This window comes from Benincasa hispida, chromosome 12 (genome assembly GCF_027475165.1).
Source record: "Benincasa hispida cultivar pf3 chromosome 12, pf3_genome.v1.1, whole genome shotgun sequence".
Taxonomy (NCBI): domain Eukaryota; kingdom Viridiplantae; phylum Streptophyta; class Magnoliopsida; order Cucurbitales; family Cucurbitaceae; genus Benincasa; species Benincasa hispida.
The window spans coordinates 68,265,629-68,287,663 of record NC_143489.1 but is presented as its reverse complement, the minus strand read 5'-3'; the positions used below and the strand labels follow the sequence as shown (position 1 = coordinate 68,287,663).

General features: G+C 36.3%; 1 protein-coding gene across 7 annotated transcripts in view; it reads left to right on the top strand.

The window, feature by feature from the left end:
• LOC120067208 (metal ion-binding protein) overlaps nucleotides 1-22,035 on the top strand; it is a 36,775-nt gene that overhangs the window by 3,758 nt on the left and 10,982 nt on the right. For 4 of the 7 annotated variants that reach the window (XM_039018712.2, XM_039018711.2, XM_090308170.1 and 1 more), the window contains 5 exons: nucleotides 14,137-14,376; nucleotides 17,701-17,832; nucleotides 20,008-20,079; nucleotides 21,140-21,210; nucleotides 21,532-21,631. In XM_039018712.2, the coding sequence (XP_038874640.1) occupies nucleotides 14,224-14,376; nucleotides 17,701-17,832; nucleotides 20,008-20,079; nucleotides 21,140-21,210; nucleotides 21,532-21,631 (528 nt within the window). In that variant the 5' untranslated portion in view covers nucleotides 14,137-14,223. Of the gene's footprint in view, nucleotides 1-4,292; nucleotides 4,809-14,136; nucleotides 14,377-17,700; nucleotides 17,833-20,007; nucleotides 20,080-20,775; nucleotides 20,836-21,139; nucleotides 21,211-21,531; nucleotides 21,632-22,035 lie in introns of all 7 variants that reach the window. The other 3 variants (XM_090308173.1, XM_090308171.1, XM_090308172.1) reach the window with 2 other exon arrangements.

Here is a 22,035-nt window from a genome sequence, read left to right as displayed (position 1 = left end):
ACCTCATCAGAACCAACCCTAAAATTTTCTAGGTTCTTAAATATTGACTTGAATTACAACATAGAAATTAATTATGTCGTATTGTCGTTTTTATTTTACTGCAATAGTTGTGTCTTGTTTTGGGATGTGATGAGGACGCTATGGGTTCGTCAACCTAGTTGAGATATCCGAGTGCGCCTACTGATCCCTCTGGCTCCTATCTTCCTATGATTATGTCTCTTTGTAATTCGAGCATTAGTCTCTTTTTCATTTCACCAATGATATGTGTTGTTTTCGTAAAAAAAATTAAATGACGGAATACAAAGAGAATACGAACACAATAACCTCTTAGCCCTAACAAGGCAAGCTAACATAAAAAGGGACTCTAATCAAACAAGATAAGACCTATAGGGTTATTACAAATACTTTGCACACAAAGGGCTAAAGAGAGGTGTAAAATCTAGAAAGAGGCCACAACTCCCTCCAAGTCTTTCAAACCCTCTAAAAATAGCATTAAAGCTAGGAAACCCAAGAAGCAACCCTTCCTACGGAAGAGGGATGGAGAAGAAGCTCCTCCACCATGGAACTAATTCCCTGTAAGTTAAGCCAAGCTAAAGTTGAACGTCTCCAGAAAAACAGCTTCACACCAACCTAGACAAATCACATGACCATAGGAGATGATGATGGAATGCAAAGCCATATTTTTGGTCACTTTACTATTGCATGGTAGTTTTGAAGTAGAGTATTTAAGGCTTTTGGATGGTTCACAGTTCTTTCGAAGGATATAAAGGATCTCTTCAACTATATCATTGTGGGTCACCCATTTTGAGAGAGAGCAAAGAAAAAGTCCCTTCTCCCCTTAGAAATAAAAAAATGTCCAAAAGGGCCTCAATATCAATTGACTCTCTACCAAATATGGGCTAAGAGAATTAGAGAATGAGCTTTTAGAGGAAGAGAGGATGGAAGCCACATAATGATATTGGCAATAATATTAATTACTACAATACTTTTCTTGAGTTTTTTCATCTAATGAAATTGGGTACCATTTTTCTTTGAAAAGGGAACTACTTTTTTATTGATAAAATGAAAAGAGATTAATGCTCAAAGTACAAGGGAACTGAAAGTAAAAATTCCAAAATTTTCAAAACGAATACATAGGAAAGAATAGGAGAAAAGGACTAAGCAAGAGAAAAAATCAATCCAAATCTAACGTGAAGAGGCTTGAACCTATTCTAAACCAAAGTGAGCAATTCAATGAAGAAGTTTATCCTGTAAAGATTGTTGAATTCTTTCAAACCAAAGCTTTAATAGAAATCTTGAAACCATCTAAGCCTGCAAAAAAATGCACACAAAATATTAAAGGGATAAGCATCAAACATATGCAACAAACTTTGACCATCTTTAATAAAAATGATCTTGGAGAGTGTAGCTTCAACCTAAGAGACTACCACCAAAACAAAGTGCAAAGGAGCATTCCTTAAGATTGGGGACAATTTTAACCCACTTAGAAACTTGAAATCGCTAGTATTACATTTTGAAAATCTCTCTCATAGTTTATACTACCAACAAGTTGTACATTACATTCATGGACATTACCAAGAAAATTGAATGATGAAAAATACAAAGAACTTTCGAGGTTATAAACTCTAATGGGTGGTGCAAAGGAAAAAAAATAAAAAAATCAACAAACTAAGGCATGGATATCAAAGCCCCTTAATTTCTACTAATACTATTAATATCATTAAAGGAGAAGCTTGCGAATAAAGAAAGAAAAAACAACAATAAGAAACTTTAATGTTGATTCCAAAATGTTCTCAAACTAAATGTTAATCTTAAAAAATTCTCTAAGTTTTTCAAGCCATACCTCAGAGGTGATAGCCTCAATAAAATCAACGCATATTAGTTGAGCTTTTGTAAGCAATCAAAGAGGAAGAAATGAGTCAAGAGGACAAGGATTTACATATTAGTTGGATAGAATTGGACGATTTTAAACTTCTAGTAAAAGAGAGATGAAATCTTTTTTTGAAGTTCTTAGGAGCCTTTTGGATAATCTCGACATAGACGATCCAATCAATATATTCAACTTGTCACCTTTGAAGAAAGAATCTCGTTCTTGGCTTTCTTTTTGTTTCAATGTATTGATCGACGCCCCCTTCAACCAAAAGTTCTTTTAGAAATGTTGTATTGATGAATATAATCTCTGGGTTGAGAAGGCCATCAGTCGTAAGGGTCATTGTGCAGAGGTGGTTAAGCTTAGTATTAATGGGGCCTTAAGGCCCTTGACGAAGTCATCATTCCTCTGGGAAAAGAAAAGAAGGGATGGATGTTCTTCAACTCTTTTATTAAAGAGCCCAACGAACTTGCTCCAACATTAATACCAAGGTTACATACAAGGACGTATTAGGAAAAAACCCTATTTTGCCCACATTAAACCACCAACCATCCTCTCTAACAAAGGGCTTAGAAGGTATTTCTTCTTCTCCTTCCTCTTCTTTTATGCTTGCTTCTTTCAAGTTTGAACAATGGAATATTGAAGCATTTTATAGAGATATGAAGTGTTCATCTTATGGGGGTGGACTAAAGTACGAAATTTACCTATTGATCAATGGTCTTTTGACACTTTCAAGCTCATCAGAGATTTTTGCGGAGGTTACATCGAGAGATCTAAGAAAACCTTGGCTAGAATGAATATGATGGAGGTTAGTATAAAGGTCAAAGTGAACAAAAATGGTTTCCTTCTGACCTACCAGCTCCCCAAATTCCTCAGGTTTCCAATTTTTTGTTGGAAAAGGAGCCGGAATCCAAAGCACATTGACCGGAGGCATTTGAATGTGCTGCCTTAAGCGATGTACTCAATGCTTAATAGTGTGTGTCCCATTGTCCAGGTTAATGCCCCAACATAACCCCCTATTATCCTATCAAATAAACTTGCTCCTTCTCTTTTGACTGATTTAATGGTGTCCTTGCCGTTAGCCACAAGTCCTACTGATACATCCCATCAATCCCTAGTTTTTTGGCTCAACCTTGTTATTGATATTTCTCCTTTGATTGAAACAACTCAATCTTCAAATACTCCATCTTTCCCACCCACTTTTCCTCACCCATCTGGTGTCACATCCTATCTTCCCCCCTTTTGAAAGACCAACCAATCCCATCAGCCCTTCCTTCCTTCTCATCCAAAAAAAACCTCACACGCCACCCATTACCCGTTACTGATATTTCTCCTTTGATTGAAACAACTAAATCTTCAAATACTCCATCTTTCCCGCCCACTTTTCCTCACCCATATGGTGTCACATCCCATCTTCCCCCTCTTTTGACAGGCCAACCAATCCATGAGCCCTTCCTTCCCTCCCATCCAAAAAAAACCTCTCATATGCCACCCATTCTCCCTCATCTGATTGCTCCTCCATCTCTCACATGCCAAATCAATCCCACACGCAACCCAAACAAACTTTCTCTCACACGCAACCCATTCCCATTTCATCTGAATGCTTCACCCTCTCTCATAAGTTTAAACAATCCCTTTCTCGGCCTTCCCTCATCCTTCTTCTTCTTCTGCTCCATCGATCTCTCCAAGCACAATGCTAACCATACTACTTTTTCCTCCAAAAACCATTTTTCGCCAAGGTGTTAAACATTCAACGACCATTGTGCTGCCATCGGATGTCGATTTGGATCTATACCTATCAAACCGTTTGGTGACCGCACCTAGCTCTTCTCAATCTTATGTTGAGGTTTTTGGCAAGATGTGGGATTTGAATCCCACATTGTTAATTTTAAAGGAGGATGAGTTTCATCCCTCGAAAAAGATCTCATATCCTTTGTTTTTAGATATCCCAATTAGCAAAAACTTTAAGCTTATGTATGCTAATTAAATTCCTTTTTGGCATTTTCTACTTTGAGAGTGGGAAAAAGAAAAAGGGTTGTGAGCAGACAAAAGCTTTGAAGAGAGTGATTTTGTAATTAGGGTCGGGGAGAGATTTCTGTGTGGTTGTAGCAATTTTTCACATAGTAAAATTTTCTGGTCTGTGGTTTTTCTCCAATTGGGGAGTTTTCCACGTAAATTCTTGTGTTTTTAGATTTGTTGCTTTCTTTTAATTTCTCTGTTATTTTCTGCTTAATTCTTACGGTAGAAGTGGGAGGTTTTTCCCAACCAATGGTATCAGAGCGTCAAGATTGTAGTTTCTTGAATTTCTAAGTATGCTTTGTGGCTGTAGTATTGTCTGATCTTCCACATCAGAAAAGAATTCTTGAAACGGGTTGCGGTATTATGAATAGTGTGGGTTGTTCACTATTTGCTATTTTGCTAGGAAATGAAGCAGATATGTCAAGCTTTATGAGTTCAGTAAAGTTTGATGTGGAGAAATTTGATGGAAGGATCAACTTCGGCATGTGGCAAGTATAAGTCAAGGATGTCCTGATACAAGGCCTTGAAGGGAAGATTAAGTAGTGGTGCTTCTAAAAAGTTAAGCGGTGATGTTGATCTAGGAGAATCCAATGGTGGTTCCAGTAAAAGGTCTAAGACGTCCAGCACGAGCGATGAAGATTGGGAGGAGATGAATTTGAGAGCTACAAGTGCAATCAGACTAAATTTGGCTAAAAATGTTCTTACAAATGTGCATGAAATTTCAACAACCAAAGAGCTTTGGATGAAGATTGAAGCAATGTATCAGGCAAAAAGCATCTCAAATCGGTTGTATCTGAAAGAGGAGTTTCACACGTTGCGAATGTTGGAAGGTACAAAAATCTCAGATAATCTGAGTATTCTCAATGGCATCGTTTCTGATCTGGAGGTGATAGGAGTGAAGATAGAAGATGAAGATAAGGTACTCCAACTCATTTGGTCACTTCCACCTTATGGATGCATGAAACCAATCTTAATGTACGGGAAAGAAACTTTAGATTTTGCTGAGGTTACTAGTAAACTTTTGTCAGAGGAAAAAAGACTAAAGAGTGAAGGGCATACTTCACAAGAGAATTTAGCATTGATAGTTAGCAAATGTAAGAAGAAAAGTTTGTGCCAAAAAGGGTTTGTTGGGAATGTGTACAGTCTGGACACGTGAAAAAGGATTGTCTTAATATAGTAGATTCGTCAAAAGGCATCTGAGTCAGATGCTAACATTGCCTTTCTTGCTAGGGAGGGGAGATAGTGACCCCCTTTGAAGAAGAAAATCATCCTCGTGGTATCAGATGTGTTCGCTTTACCATGATAGAGGATGTGATATTAGCGGTTCCACAGGTTGCACACGAGGCATTGACTCGGTAGTTATTCAAGGTGTATGGTGGAAGTTAACGTCGATGACTGAAAGACTTCCAGATGAGCAAGTAGGTGGAAGTTGCACCATAAATTATAGCAAGACTTATTGGCATGTGACGTCAAAGGAAATTCTTGGAAGGCGGTATTCTTCCAAGTGGTTTACTCTTTTATGGAGTGATTTATAATTCTTTGAGTTGGGAATTATGATTGTTGGAGAAGACAATGGACTTTTCAGAAGATGTGGATTCTTCAAACATCTTGTCAAGGTGGAATTTGTTGAGGTTTTTGGCAAGATTTGGGATTTGAATTAGAAGGAGGATGAGTTTCATCTCTATAAAAAGATCTCATATCCTTTGTTTTTAGATATCCCAATTAACAAAAACTTTAAGCTTATATATGCTAATTAAATTTCCTCTTTTGCGTTTTCTACTTTGAGAGTGGGAAAAAGAAAAAGGGTGTGAGTAACAAAAGCTTTGAAGAGAGTGATTTTGTAGTTGAGGTCGGAGAGATATTTTTGTGTGATTATAGCAAATTTTCACATAGTAAATTCTTTTGGTCCATGGTTTTTCTCCAATTGGGGAGTTTTCCACGTAAATTCTTGTATTCTTAGATTAATTGCTTTCTTTTAATTTCTCTGTCATTTTCTGCGATAGAAGTGAGGTTTTTGAACACCTTGTTCCTTTGATGAGCCTCTTGATGCACAATGGTATGACTTCATTCCTCCACTTATAGACAAGGTGTTCAATTTGCCTCGCATTCTTGCATTGACGTCTTGAATTAGAGAAAATGGCCTTTGTATTATGGTCATTCTTGCTAGGACAAGGAAAACACAAGCAATATGAAACAAAAGAGAAGCATCAAAGAGATCTGAAACTTGGAGTGCTCAATCTCAAATGAGAAAAAAGCTTCGTCCATCCTTTGAGAGGGTTCATTGTCGGCTTGATCTAGCTAGTCGGTTTTCTATTGGGTTTTCTCCATCTCGATTGTCACTTTTTTTTTAACCGAAGGATGCTTTGGTTTGGATGTTGTATCACTTTGGGGATCTGCATCAGTTTGATGTTCCTTGGATCGTTGTTTTGTTTGGCCTCTCCATTCTTGTGGGTTCCTTGTATCAGACAATCCATTTTACATCATTTTGTCATCCCTCACCCCCCATTGGTTACATTGTAATTTTTTTTCGTCTTCTTTTGATGGGGTTGTTCTAGTTGATTCATCTTGTTCTTGAGTTATTTTTGTTGTAATCTCTGGGTATTTCATTTATCAATGAAATGGTTTCTTATCCAAAAAAAACTTGTCACCTTGACTAAACAATGGGTAGAAGTGGTGTAGCCTAAGTAATCTCAAAGAGTAATCCTCCAAGAACCAAGATCGTGGATCTTTTATTTTTCTTTTAAAAGGAAACAACCTTTTATTAATCAATAAATATAGTATAAGAGATGAGTACTTTGATAATAAAGGCTAATACAAAGAAACCAAACAGGATACTAAAGGATCAGTAGGTGCACCCGGGCATCTCAACTAGGTTGACACCCCCATAGCATCCTCATCATATCCAACATAGAGAAAAAGCCATCAAAGGCTAATAAAAGAGCAGTCTAATGAGACAATACAAAGAAAATCTTGCAACCGGACAAAGTATAGAACTAAGCTACAAAAATCTAAATTACGTCAAGAAGTTAAGACAATTAAGAATACTAACGAAAGAGAAGCTGTTGTCTCTATCGTCGATGCTTCGATTAGTCTTCCATCTGAAAGAAAGGCTGCCAATTTAAACTTATGTCTTGCAAGGAATAGGCTTCAAAGCAATTAGAAAGGGAGCACCAAAGAGAGGCGTTGAGTTTTGCCACCTCAAAGCGAGTAAACCAAGGAGTTTCCTTCCCATTGAACACTCTTTGATTTCTTTCAAACCAGATTTCAACCAGCATTGCTTTTACCCCATTAATCCATAGTAAATTGGAGTATTTCTTTAGAATAGGACCTGAAAGTAATTGTTGTACATTGCTTCTAAAAGAAATATCAAAGACCCAAGAATGTTGAAGCAATTAAGGAATTCTTTCCAGCAGTTGAAGGCAAAACAACAGTCAAAGAATAAGTGTTGAAGGTCTTCTTCAACTGATTTACAAAGGACACACCAATTGGGGGAGATAGAATAGCAAGACAGCCTTTTTTGCAGCACCGAGGAACAATTTAGGGTTCCAAAACAGCATTATCCAAACTGTTATATTAACTCTTCGAGGGCTATTGGACTTCCATAGGCTCTTGTGAAGGCTGGTTGAAATTGGGGTGGTCTCAAAAAGGTGATTAACCAGTGATTTTACCGAGAAAGAGCCATTTTTTTCAAGGGACCAAATGCGAATGTTTTCCTTATTGGATAATTTTTGCTTAACCAATATTGCTAGTAGGGATTGGAACTCTAAAATCTCATCATCTTTTAGGTCTCTTCTGAAGTTTAGAGTCCATGAGGAGGTGTGATAGTCCCAAAAGTGTGATATTGAACCGTTGGGAAGTGATGTTAAGCCAAAAAGGGAAGGAAATCTGTCTTTTAACTGAAAAGAATCCAGTCAAGGGTCTTGCCAAAATGCAATTCTGGTTCCATTCCCCACTTTAAAGTCTGCCAACTTCTCAATATTCACCCAAGATCTTGAAATATTTATCCAAGGGCTTTGAAGACTACAATGGACCTTGCCAGAAGTGTGCTAACCAAATTGACTGCTACCATGAATACTCAAAATAACTTGACTCCAAAGGGAGGGTTGCTCTTTTAGGAACCTCCAACCCCATTTGGCTAGTAAGACCACGTTTTTAGCTTTTAAACCTCCAATTCCGAGTCCCCCCATCTGCTTGTTTCTTAGAGACTATCTCCCACTTTGCTAAATGATTTATCTTTCCCCTTTTAAAGCCTTCCCAAAAAAAGTTTCTGATGATTCTTTCAGTGGCTGAAATCACTTTTTTAGGCATAAAAAAAGAGGACATGTAGTAGGTTGGGAGGTTGGCAAGGATCATGGATCTTTTATTAGAATGATATTGTGTTTCATATAAGAGGGGAATGTTCCTATTTATAGAGTTTTATTACAAGTGGGGGTAAAAGGAGAATTGACCTAGAATATTGCCTATTTACCCAATTAACCCTTATTCTTCTTACATCATTCTACCCCTCCAAAAAGAAAACTCGTCCTTGAGTTTTAGAAAGAAAAAAAATGAAACAATCAAGAAGTAAAATGAACTCGTTCAATGGCATATGGCCAAACTAGCCTCCTACATTTTGAACAAAATTATTTCGATTATGAAAGTAAATTCGAGACAAAAAAATCCAATATTTTCACCAAAAGATGAACTTCTCCATCGATCATAAACCTAAAAAAGAAGTTTCCATCAAGCTCTTTCAAAATCGTAACCATACGACCAACCACAAAAGAATTAGCTTCCGAAGAGAACCCTTCAAGAATCACATTTTCTTCATCTTTTGCTTCAAGTTCTTTGACGTTGTGTAAAACAATTTCCAACACAATCGGTGTGTCGTTCTTGGTTGATTTTTTTTATTTTTGTTTCGATGTTCGATACCTCATTTCCATCTTCTTTGTTGGATTTTCTTCTTCACTTGAAACTACTTCCGAATCCACATTTTCAAATTATTCTTTTTTATCTTTTACTTCGTTTGCGTGATTTTTGCCCAATCACCTCGGGAGTAGCTAGTTTGTCAAAGAAAGGATATAAACTCCTGTTTTGGCTAATTCAATGTAACCGTATAAACGAAATGCCATATAGATCAGATAGATGCCCTTCACCCCATTGAGTGTTCTACCTCGGGCCATCGACATCATACGCTCTACTAAAACAGATTTTGCGAAAAACCAACTATATCCGATCTTGGTTGGCCTTTCACCCCTAGCCACAAGTCTTCCCTGTATTTTGCCACATATGTGGGTTCGATCCTCCAAGGCCCGTTAGAGCTCTCTTCCACCACCTCATGGCTAGATCGATTGGTTTCCTTTCTCCTTATCCTTGGGGTCTGCTGGAGCTTCTTTTGCCTTCATATTCGATTCGGTATTGCAAAGAAAAGAAAAGTTCAGGCAAGAAAAAAAGAATGAAATACAAATGGATTGCATTAAGAAATTAGTATACCAGTAACAATTCTAAAGAAAGCCTGAACTGGCCTCCTTGACCAAGGAGCATCACGTTGGCTTTGAAGCAGCTGCATGGTACTGCATTTTGTAGACATGCCTTCAGTTTAGGTCTTTGATGATTGTGACCAATATGCTGAAGACTCTTCCGACCGAGGACAACCTTTTTAATTTAACAGGCCACAACTAGCCCTTCCTTCCCCTAAAGCCAAAACTGAAATGGCTCAGGTGTCTTGAGTGCTGCGGATGGTTCTCGCGATGCTGGCGATTCCTGTGTAGCCAGTGGAGCTAAAGCTGTAAACTCTGATGTTGCTAGGGAATAGTGCTTTGTTGGACTTGTTCCTTGGTAAGATCAAAGATCTTTCAATGCTCCTACTAAATTCTATCAGGAGAATCAAGCTTGAGAAAAGATAGGCTTTTGCCTTGTTCACTTAGAGTTCTTTCTGAAAGAGAATATATGCCCTCCTTTAACTCAAAGGATTAAACCTGAATGCTCCCTAGGACTCGGACGATTCCACAACGTAGAGCTTCAATCAATAGGCCATTTCAGTCTTCTTTTATCCTCAACAATGCCCAAACAATGCAATAGCTTCGGTTAGAGCAAAGCCCAAAATGGCATAACCAAATGATTGTTTAGCCAATGATGGATTTCACTCCACGGAATGGATCAACGACCTGAACATGTTTCCAATACCGATAGTAGCTCCCCTCCCGTTCAGTCCAGTCTGGGAATCCTCTTCGTGGATAATTATATTTCTTAGAGGGGTACTAAATACAACTCCATGAATGAGCAAAATGAAAATTGCATTAATTATAAAGATCTCTAGGGAAATGGCTAAAAAAAGATTGAACAATGGCAGTCATAACTATAACAGTCCTAAGGTAGCGAAATTCCTTGTCGGGTAAGTTCCAACCCGCACGAAAGGCGTATTTTTTTTTCGTTCTTCGAATGACGCTAGTGGAGACAAATTCCTTTGAGCGATTTCCTTTTTTCTTTTTTTTTCTTTCCAGTGTAAGACAGGAAAGTGCCTTTTTTTTGTCATCCCTGCAACTTTCCAGATTTTGTATTGAATGCATGGCGTAGCTAGGTCAGAAGTGAGAATGCTGACGTGAGACATGAGTAACGAGAAATCCTATGAAAAACACGATCGCCTGCTAGTGGAAGGCTTTCTGCATTCAGTCAATCTATGCAAAGTGAGTCGATCCCTAAGGAACCCCCGAAAGGGCTGCCGTCCGATGGGCACACAAAATGGCCTTCTTCGACCGCCTTGAGGCCTTAATATCAAGGAACACCCCCCTCTCCTCAGGCTAAGGAGGTGTCTACACAGGAATCAAAACCTCTTTTATATTCTGTCGATTCACTAGCAGCATCACTTGATTGAAGAGCAAAACAGGGATGAGGAAAGCTTTTTGATCTCGAAGATTTTGATGATATGTAAACATTCTTCTTCTTGTGCCCAGTGGATTGAAATTCAAAGAGTTGGAAGCTTGCCTACAACCCGCATCGGTGGCTTGGAAATTGGGTTAAGACAAACCGAGTCTTCTCACAACACAAATGGAATTCAAAGGAGAAATATAGAATAGAAACCAAAGCGTGGTGCTCTATGGTTCTTGTTTTAGCTTGGTAATCACTGTAGGCATTTATCACTTTGAACTTCTTGGACGTTTATACATACTTTTTCTTTTGTCTTTCAATTACAATATTGTTTCTAATAATAAATAAAAGTTATAGGTCGGTCAACCCCTTTGATTTTGTCGGTCTTGGCCTCTATTCACACTTACACATCATATGCTTATTTGAGCAAGTATATCATGTCGATTGCTCAATCGTACTTTGGCCATCTTACGTGGAGCTGAATTAGGTTTTTTCAGTGTTTTTTTTTTTTTAATAAAAGATGAATAGATAGGGCCATGATACATTCTGGAATTTTGTAAAGAAATAGACTCTTTTCGTCCTTGGATCGGGACTATGAATTGATTAAAGGGACTAGAGCTCAACTGCAACTGATTCAAAGGGGTAGACTTAGCCCGCTGTTTAAGGGGCTTTGAAAGACTTATGAAATCTCATCAAGAGTATATACTCTCCTATCATACGGATTCATCCCAGCCATTAGGACCTCACCTTTCCTTTGACCAACGGGTCCTCGAACCAACCTGTCCTCCTTTTCTATTCCTTAGATTGAAGATTGCTAAATGGTTTTGAATCTCACTCGAATGCTTCCTGCTGCACGAGATTCGACAGTTGGGATGATTGCGCTGTCACTAATATAATTCGGAATGGATAGTGGAAATTCTCTCTCGGGCTAGTTGTGATTGGTTGGACGTTCTGGGGATTCATGTTAGCTTTTAAAGACTTAGTGCGTGCAATTAACAAGAAGTTCCCTGCGGGGCTAATTCCCCAGTTCCCGAAGGAGGTCAGTTTACAGCTTTCCTCTCCTTATAGTCAAGTATATTATATAACCTCGAAAGGAGAATGAATACCACTTTAGCGAGTCTTTGTTATTTTCGAATAAGCCAATTCCCTGCAAACCACTTTTTTTCCTATTCAAAGATCAACCTTTTGTCTCTGTGTTTTCACATCGAGAATTCTTTGCAGTACAAACGTGCTATTCCTTTGAGGCCTTCATCTTTTGGTTGTTCCTGTACCACTCATTGTGGAAAGTCCCTCTGTGTATGCAACTATTAGCAGCTTTCGATGCCCTTATATCGTATCGGGTCTTCCATTTTTCTGAAGTTGTGAAAATAAGATAGAATACCGTCAGCGTAGGATGTTGCTTTCTCTTTAGTTGCCTATCCCACTATTGGTGATGGCGGTGCAACTTGTGCTGCTTAAACGAATGCTAATGAGTAAAATAGATACCTAATTGATGAATCTTGTCTCCCTTTTGTGGCTTTAGCACGCTTCTTGTTATCTTGTTACCAAACAAATTGCATGTGTATAGATGGGATCAAGACCAGTGGGTCAGTTCTCTCCCGAGTTTCATTAGTGTGTTGTAACCAGAACACAAACTTTTTTGATAAAGTGTGACATTTAGGTGTCTCACTTCACTCGCTTGCTTGCTAGTTACATAGCGAGAGTATATAGTCATTTCCTTACTTCCAATGTAACAAAGTATAGGAACTACGACGGTAGTTGATTGCTATTCATCTGCCTCTTATTACAGTCGAAGTGCCGTTGCCAATATATGAAGAACCTAGTTCTTCAATCATATCTGTACCAAATCCTTTCGAAACAAAATATGATGCGAGGACCCGATCCACCAACTATCTGAAATGTTGGCAAACAGGGCCAATGTAATGACCAACACTACCTTTTTCTGATCATCATGGCTTTTTTTTTTCCCTTTGCCCTTCTTTTATGAGCATTCAAAACTCAAGTGACCTTTCTTCTTGCAGGACCAATCGTGATTCCTTTATTTTTTCTTCCGTATATCAAATCAATCTGTTCTTGAACTCTTGCAAATGAATTGATAATTGGTCAATATGTTGAGTCATTTTTCCCAATGAACGTTGGATTTCTTTTGTTGTTTTCTTTATTTCCTCCAATGCTATGGGATCAAAGTAGTCGTTTTGTGGAATACTTGGATGTGTTTCAATCTCGTAGTGGGTATATGACTCATCCATTGATTTTCTTGAATCAATTTTTCTTGATCGTGTTTCATGACCAAAAGAGTAATTTTGAGGCCTGAACGTTCTTCTTAGGTTGTAAACATCTGTTCTTGATGATTCTTTAATTCATCTAACTCCCAATCTTTACATCGACTTATTGAAAAATGAGTTTGATTTAGAAACGCCATCAGTCATTAGAATCACTAGAATCAAATTTCCGATGTGGATAGTGATAGGTTCTTTGAGAAAATTGGGAATGAGCAAAATTAGTGTGTTGAGATTCTTCATCGGAATCATTTGAGTCAGAATTCCAGCATTGTTTTTGGAAGTAAATTTGATTTTTTTTCCTATATTAACTGTTGTATTTTTTTCTTGGATATCTTCTTTGGTCGGTAATAGTCCATGCTTGCAAAATCTTGAAAAATCTTCAGTTTCTTCTTTCTTTCTTGGAATTTCAAGGGTTCTCCCTAATTAGATGTGCGTCGTTCGGTAATGAGCACAACTCACAAAGCTCCCTCTTGCAATTGACATCGCCAAGAGTTTTCCGATCTTCCACCGGCGGTTGGCCCAGATGGCTGCTCTGATACCAACTTGATGTAGTCTAAGTAGTTTTAAGGAGTAATCCTCCAAGAACCAAGATTGTGGATCTTTTTCATACAACTGGGGGATGTTCCTATTTATAGAGTTTTATTACAAGTGGGGGTAAACAAGGAATTAACCTAGAATATTGCCTAATTACCATATTAATCCCTATTCTTCTTACATCAGGAAGGAAAGTAAAAAAAGTGTTAAAAACATCTCTTTCTATTTTGTTGAGTGATGACTACACTTTGGAATAGAAGGATGGTGGTATTTCATTTTTTCCAAGCTCAATAACGAATCTTGTAGTAAAATTCAAAGACCATATGTATTTGTGTTTCTCCCGAGCTACTAATGCTGCGTTGAATAATTTGTGATTGGAACCGTAAATAGTTGCAGTTTTGTGAGGATTAGAACATAGGGAATGATTTTTTGGATCAGATTGAATACAAAAAAGATGTTAAATAGAATTAGAATAAAATATTGTGTTGAAAAGTGGAATTTTATTTTGGATATTATTGAAAGAGGTAAACATATTACTCGTGTGACTATTTGTAACTTTTCATCCATTTGTTTGCGATTCTGCAGGTTGATGTGTTTATAGTGGCAGTGAAAGTTAATAACTTGGTAGTACAGTATTGTGGTGGTGCATGAATCTTTGTTAATGATTGAGCTATGTCGTTGACACCGAAGGAGCCAGAACATGTTATGAAGTTTAGAGGAGGATCAGTTCTGGGTAAAAAGACAATTCTTAAAAGTGACCATTTCCCTGGATGCCAGAACAAGCGATTATCACCTCAAATAGATGGTGCTCCAAATTACCGTCAGGTGCGTTCCCCTACTTTTGTTTTGTTTTTCCTTTCCACTTCCATAAGTTTCTTTTGCTTTTTATCATAATTTCATCACATCTTCGTGACTACCACCAATATTTATCATAATTATTCTCCATCTTTTATGTGGTTCTGATGTTACTTCAAATTTCTTTCCAATAATCTATGGTTTACAAATTTTCAACAAATATTGCTTTCAATTCTACTTGTAATTAAAAAAGGGCTGTTTTTTTTTTTTTAAATTGCCTTTTCAACCTCTTTCCCAGATCTTCCCATATTTTGCCCTTTTTTATTCAATATTTTTTTTCCTGTGCTCTTTCTTTATTTCCTTACTTTCTTGTGTATGGTTTTTAGTTCTAATTAAAAAAAAAAAGAAAAAAAAAAGCATTTTTACAATATGGATAAGACATAAGGTTTTACATTTTATGAATTTTATTTTATTTCAAATGCACCTTGAACCTCATACCACCTCAAAGCTTACACATCGCCCCTCTATGAAGAAAAGCCTTGAGGCCTTTTTTTTTCCTTTAAAAAAAAAAAGAAACAACTTTCATTATCAAAAGGAGAATACAAAACAAGGGGAAATGAGATATCCCTGCACATCAACAGGTTATAAAAAAAGAAGGCCAACTGGTGTAAATAAGAATTAGGCACTAATTACAAAAGAATTTAGAGGTAGAAGACCAAGTAGAAGCAAAAAGAGGGGCAAGATCCCAAAAAATATCCCGATTTAGTTCATGACCACAAAGGATCCTTGAGTTTCGTTCAAACCAAAGCCTCCAGAGAAGAGCGAAGACCCCATTGGAACAAAAGGGTTTTTGCCAAAGCATGAAACCTGGGGCCTTCAATAAGCTGAAGAAGTGCATCAAAGGCTTTGCTAGGCCAACACCATTGCAAATTGAACAAGCCAAGCAACCTTCCCCAACAATCCGCAGCAAAGGGGCAAAAAAGGAAAAAGTGCATCAAGGGCTCCTCACTTCTGTTACAAAGAACACCCCAAGTATGGGAGAGAGCATAAGTATGTAGGGTTCTTTGGATTCTACAGATATTGATCCTTTCATAGGAGAAAATCCATAAGAGGTTTTGACTTTCTTAAGACAATTGGCTTTCCTACAAGATCAGAACTCTGTTTGTCGTAGCTTCCTTCAAAACAAGCTTGGGAGAGAAAGACTTAACTGAAAAGAGGCCATCATTTTCCAACATCCATAGGGTAACATCATCTCTATTTTTCCAACATCCATAGGGTAACATCATCTCTATTACTAGGCCTGTAGGCTTGGAGCTTGGTCATAAGAAGACAGAGAAGATGGGAACATAAAACCCATGTGAAGAAGATTGTGCCAATAAAATTGAAACTATGATTAAAGACAAGAAAAGAAGATTTGCAACTTTGAGCATCAGCACGATCGGCAATAATGGAATTGTTGTCGAAGCCCTTCTAGTGAGCTTGGTGATTTCTCAACTAGATTTCAATGTGTGTTATGCATTGTTGCATACAAAGAGGAGGAAGATGACTCGACGCAAATTCAATGTGACCGACTCAAAACCTATCAGGTCATCTTGGTGTTTTCTACCCCAAGATATGTGTGGCCCGACTTATGTCTACACATAAGCCCATCCATTTTAAAGAATTGGCCCGTCCCATATACATAATACAATTGAAGATTTTTCTTCATTGGGTATGATTGTAGTTTTTTGTTTCATGATTTCCATAGGAAGAATTTCAGTGGCCCTTCTGCCATGACAAGCTGTTTGTTGGTTGATTGGTTGTTTCTTGTTTTCAGCAGTATATTGTTCGAGGGTTTTTGCCAGCTAAGAATGAGCCTGAAGCTATTCTCATTTAAGCAATTTACTTTTCGACTTCATTTTCTTTTCAAAATTCATGGACGAGATTTGTTATTTATTTATTTATTTTAAGGGATAGAATTGATGTAGTATAATTAGTAGTTAATCTTGGGTAAGTCCATGATTATCCTTTTTAGTATCTTGTTTGGATTTTAGTTCTTAGTGGATGATTGCAAGGAAGAATTCTTGTTTCCAGAGGTATAAAGCAAGGGGATTGCTTTCATCTTTTCTCTTTCTTATTGTAAGTGAAATGTCTTTCTTTTTTTTTTTTTTTTTTTTTAAAACAAACTTTTCATTGATATAATGAAAAGAGGTTAATGTTCAAATTACAATGAGACATAATAACCATACAATCTAAAAGACAAGGGGATCAACAGGCGCATTCGGAAATCTCAACTAGGTTGACGCACCCAGTCGTTAACTCTAAAAGAGTCTTTTTGAGGGGTTTATAGTGGGTCAAGACAATGTACAAATTTCTATCTTCCAACATGCAAAGTGATATGCTTTTTTGTAAGTATGACAATACAATGCTTGATAATACCCTCATTAATACTATTGAATTGTTTGAATGGTGTTGTTGTTTGAAAGAGAATTGGGGAAAGCCATCTTTGTGTGGGAGTAATGTGGATGACTCCAAGATACAACAAGTGTTTTCTCATTTGAATTGTAAAGTAGAAAAGCAGCCATTCACTTATCTTGGTCTTTCTCTTGGTGGCTAACCCCAAAAAAGACTTAACTCTGGGGAGCCTATGATGTTTGTTTGGAAGTGGAAAGACTAATGAGATCGTATTTTTGGGAGGGTGATAAAATAAATCATCTTGGGACTAGAGATGTGTGATTTATTGTTGTCCAAAATACACCGTTTTGAATACTAGAAGAAAAACACCTACATGGTTATACCTAACAAAATTAAGTGAATACCCAAAGTGGTAGTAATTTAATTTCTATCTTTCGACACATAACCGAAGAATGAAATTTTTTTTTTAAAGGGAGGTCCTAGAAGTGCATGATAATTTGATAAATACCCACCAAAATATGGAAATTTAGTGAAGTACTCCCGAAACAAAGTATGGAAAGCTATCTATATTGCAAGCTCTCATTGAGTTGTTTTGGCTCTCAGAAGGCAAGGATTTTGGAACACTCTATTGTCCTTTAAATGTTTTCATGGTTGATCTCTATTTGATTGTAATTGTCTCTATTTTTTATATTTTAATTTAAATTTTCCTTTTAGTTTCACTCTCTTTAGAGTTTGTATCCCTTAAACACTTATTCCTAGGAGGCGTGTCTTGTTAATATATATAGTTTCAATTTTCTGTTCTGAAATCAAAATGCAAACACTTTGTTAGGCTTCCCAAAATCTTCCCCCGAGGACCTTTTGTGTGATACTGTAATTATGGATGCATTCCAATTAATTAACTGGATGGTTAATTGTGTACTTCACCATTCACACATTCTATTTTTGACAATGTTTCTTTAGGCCGATTCATTACAAGTCCATGGTGTTGCTATTCCTACAATTCTTGGAATTCAGAATGTTCTCAAGTATGTTGGAGCTCAAAAAGATGGGCAAAAAGCTCAAGTTCTTTGGATTAACCTTCGGGAAGAACCGGTAAATCCCTTCATCAAAATGTTCTTTTTTTTTTTGGTAGGTAGTTTTTAACCTTTGTTTTCTGTACCCTCCAATGCTGCTATACTCAGTAGGTGAACAAAATTATTGAGAATTTTTTATGATGAGATAAATTTTGGAAATTATGCAACCTTTATTTTTATTTTTATTTTCATTATTTGAAAATACGAACTTATTGAAATAATGAAAAGATAAAAATCGAAGCACACTAACTCCCAAAAGGGAGTGAAAGAGATACAACACGAATCAAGTTTTTTTTGGTAAGAAACTGAGCCTTTGTTGAGAGAAATGAAAGAACTTAAGAGGGCATCCAAAGAAAAACAAGCCCCCCAAAAGAAGTCCTCAACTAACTACAAGATCAGACTCCAATATAAAAGAATTACACCTTGATGTAGGAACAAGATGGGATAAGGAAGAGAGCTCAAGAAATGGATTCTCATGTTAATATGGTATCCGAACCCATTGGCTGTGGAAACCGTGGATAATAAAGACTGGAAGTCAAATATTTCTTCCTACTTCAAAGTTCTTCGAAAAGAAAATTTGTCAAGCATCTACTTGGCCCCCTCAATAATAAAAAAGACAGTCCATTCGGAGGAACATACGGCAAACAATCTGGGAAAGGAAGGTTTCAAAGAAAAGTTGCCCATATAAATATCAAGCCAAAGTAGAATTCCTCATGTCATTTCCCAATGTGAAAGAGCAAGTAAATAATCTGAATAGTCTCTAAATGAAAAGTTAAGTTTTTTTTTTTTTTTGGTTTAAAAAAAATTTGACAGTTCCAGCAAGTATGATTCTGATGGTGATTCAATTGCAAGTGCTAGTAGTGATGATTTTGATAGATCTGAACCAGAGGAAATTCAAGAAGACGAAGAGTCTTTCAATGAATATGGCAAAGGTTTAAATCAATTATTTCAGACAGGGAAAGATCAGTTAATAGGCAAGGCATGTGGTTTATCAATTCGTCCTCTGAATAAGAAGGAAATTCCTCAGCATTTGGTTTCAATAATTGAAGCCTGTGACATTATGCTCGGATGAAGTAGTCTCGCTCACCAGTGAATAATAGATGATTTTTCACACGAGTTGCCGATCCTAGTGACCATCTTCGTTGTTTCTTTTGCCCCATGGAATGGGAGTTTTACTCCTCTGCCTTACTTGAAATTTGTTAAGAGAATTTGTTGCCTGAGCAGCAAGATAATTATATCATCAATTGGGTTCGAACAAATTTTTGTTGAATTCATCTTTTGGCCTTCCGAAAGTTGTTTGGGTCCTGATCCTTCTGTGATCTACCCTTGTGCTGGCTGTGTGGTATGGTTGTATAAGAAGACTGTTTGGCTCAGTTCAATCTGGTTATGAGTTCAGATCCAAACCTCATCTACTCTCAAAAAGCTTTGTAACTCAAGCTTCAAGCTTTTCTCTTTGCCAGAAGATTAATAGTATGGAATTTTTGTTCCTTGGGTATTTGTATTTTAGTTAAAGCCCAATTGGTTCTAAGGATTAGTCTCTTTCATTTTGTTCTTGTTGCTCCAATTTCTTTGTTGTATTTTTTCTTTGTTTATTTTATTGTACTTAGTCTCATTTCATTATATCAATGAAAAAATCTCATTTCTGTTTCAAAAAAGAAAAAAAATGACAGTCTAACATAATGTGAACTCTTTATTGTCCATTTGAATCACGAGGGATAAAATGGATTTTTAAGGTTAAGTACACGGTGTAAAGTTTTTTCTACTATTATTTACGATATAATTAATTAAAATTAAATAATCTCTACGTTACTCAAAATTATTTAAACAAAAATAGATACAGCACTTAGATTTGTTGGGGTATTTATTGGAAAGCTAGAGGTTTCCTACCTTGATTGATCCTAACTCAGAAATATAGTCATTATAGTCCTTTTATCTTTAATAATTACATGTTAGTTAAATTTACTATGGATATTGTGTATTTGAATTTTTGGCCATCTAGCATATGGTGTCGAGTAAAATGACATCATTTCCTAAAAAGTTCCCTGATAAACTCATTGGCATATTTTTATTTTAAAAGGAAACCAGAGAAACCCATTGGCATATGTTATTATTTTCTTAATATTTATAGTTAAACCATTACGTCACTTGGAATAGGTTTTGATTTTGTTTATTCATTTTTATGTATTTGGATTAGGTGGTATATATAAATGGACGTCCATTTGTTTTGCGCGATGTGGAAAGACCTTTCTCCAACCTTGAATACACGGTAAGTTATTGGAAAATATTATCCTTAAAAAACCATCACGTCTTTAATTTCCTTGACTAAAGAAGTTTGTGCAATTTACCATCTTTAATGGAAGAGTCTACTTATTTGTTGTGCATGTGAAAGTGATTAAAAATTATCTTCTTCTTTAGGTTGTATCCAAGAGCATATTCTTTGTTTTGGAGATTCATTACCTCACATTTTACTGTGTCTTTCAATTCTTAGTTTTCAACTTATTATTACTCGTTTTATATTGTTAGGAGTGGTTGTGTAGGTTTTCTTCTCCGGCTGTGTGATTCGTATTTAAGATTGAAATTGGAACTCATGTTTACATCTGGGTAGCGTGACTTTTTTAGGATTATTGTAGTGGTTCCTCGTAGTCAAGTCATGTATTTATCACATTATGTATATCCCTCTCTAACTGAAACATTTTAGAAAAAAAAAAAAAAAAAAATTCTTGCTTTTTCTACTTATTATCAGTGCGCATGTGCACATTCATGTTTTTTATTGGGTTGTAAATGAGAGAAGTTGCATAATCAGGCTAATTTAATGGTGAGAATCAAAGAACTTCCTAGTAGTTTGGTTTGAGGTTAAATTACAAATTTAATCTTGAACTTTGTAGCTTGTGTCTGTTTGGTCTCTGAACTTTCAAAACGACAAAGTTAGTCCCTGAGCTTTCAAATTTTTTAAAATTCACAGATCTATTGGACACAAAATTGAAAGTTTAAGGACTTATTAGACACAAGCCTCAAAGTTCAGGTACTAAACTTGTAATTTAACCTTTTGATTTTATGGTTGTGCTGATAGTGTCATTCGGATTTTAATTCCCCTTTTTTTTACATTTTTCTATTAGCCTATTTTCTAATTTAAAATTTTGGTTCTGTTTGATGTATAGAAAGTTTGTAGGTATAACTTTAAAATGTTTTAAGGCTTAATCTAAATTATGAGGATTTGGGGGTATTTAACATTTAATTCCTCTCATATGCTATACTCTATTGCATGGTAAAGATCATATTGTAAAGTATAACTAGGTTTCATGTGTTTGTGTTTGAATTTGAATTAGGGAATCGACAGAGCTAGGGTTGAACAAATGGAAGCTCGATTGAAAGAAGACATCTTAATTGAAGCTTCAAGGTATTTTATCTAAGAAGAAAATGTGTAATGGGACTTTAGGGCTACAAAAACAAGAGACTTTAGGGTATGGCCGTATGGATTCAAATCTATGATAGCTACCTACATAAGATATTTGACAATCAAATGCTATAGCTATATACAAATTTATAAATCCTTATATTTTTTTTTTAAAAAAAAGAAAAAAAGCTTCAAGGTTAAGTATATGTGCTGCGTATTTGATGTTAAATAATTGATTGCTTTTTTATAAAAAAAACTGTTATCTTCTATTTTACTCTTGTTTATTTGATGGCAAATTTAATTTTGTTAAATCTGACTTAGCAGATATGGGAATAAGATTCTTGTGACCGATGAAATGCCTGATGGTCAAATGGTAGACCAATGGGAACTGGTGTCTCATGATTCCATCAAATCACCTCTAGAGGTATCAATATTGTGTTAGAGCATTAGGAGGGAACTGGTGGGAATATTATTAGGAATCTAGTAGTTATATGTTTGTAATTGCTTAGAAATTGGCTTGTATTTTTTCTTCACTTTTTTTTTCCTTGTATTTTGAGCATTAATCTCTTTTCATTTCTTCAATAAAAAGTTTTGTATCAGTTTCAAAGTTTCAAAAAATAAATAGAGGGAGTCAGAATTTTTGGAGTCAGAATTTTTGGAAAAGCAGTATCTGGACAAAAATTTGTATTGATGTTAAGAGGGAAATTTACACTGTCCAAACACTTCAAGAGGCTTGGACTCTCCCGCAAACTATTTCTAAAATTTGCCTATGCCAACCTTCTAATTTCTCTTCATAATCATAAACACAAACCACTTTCTAAGCATACA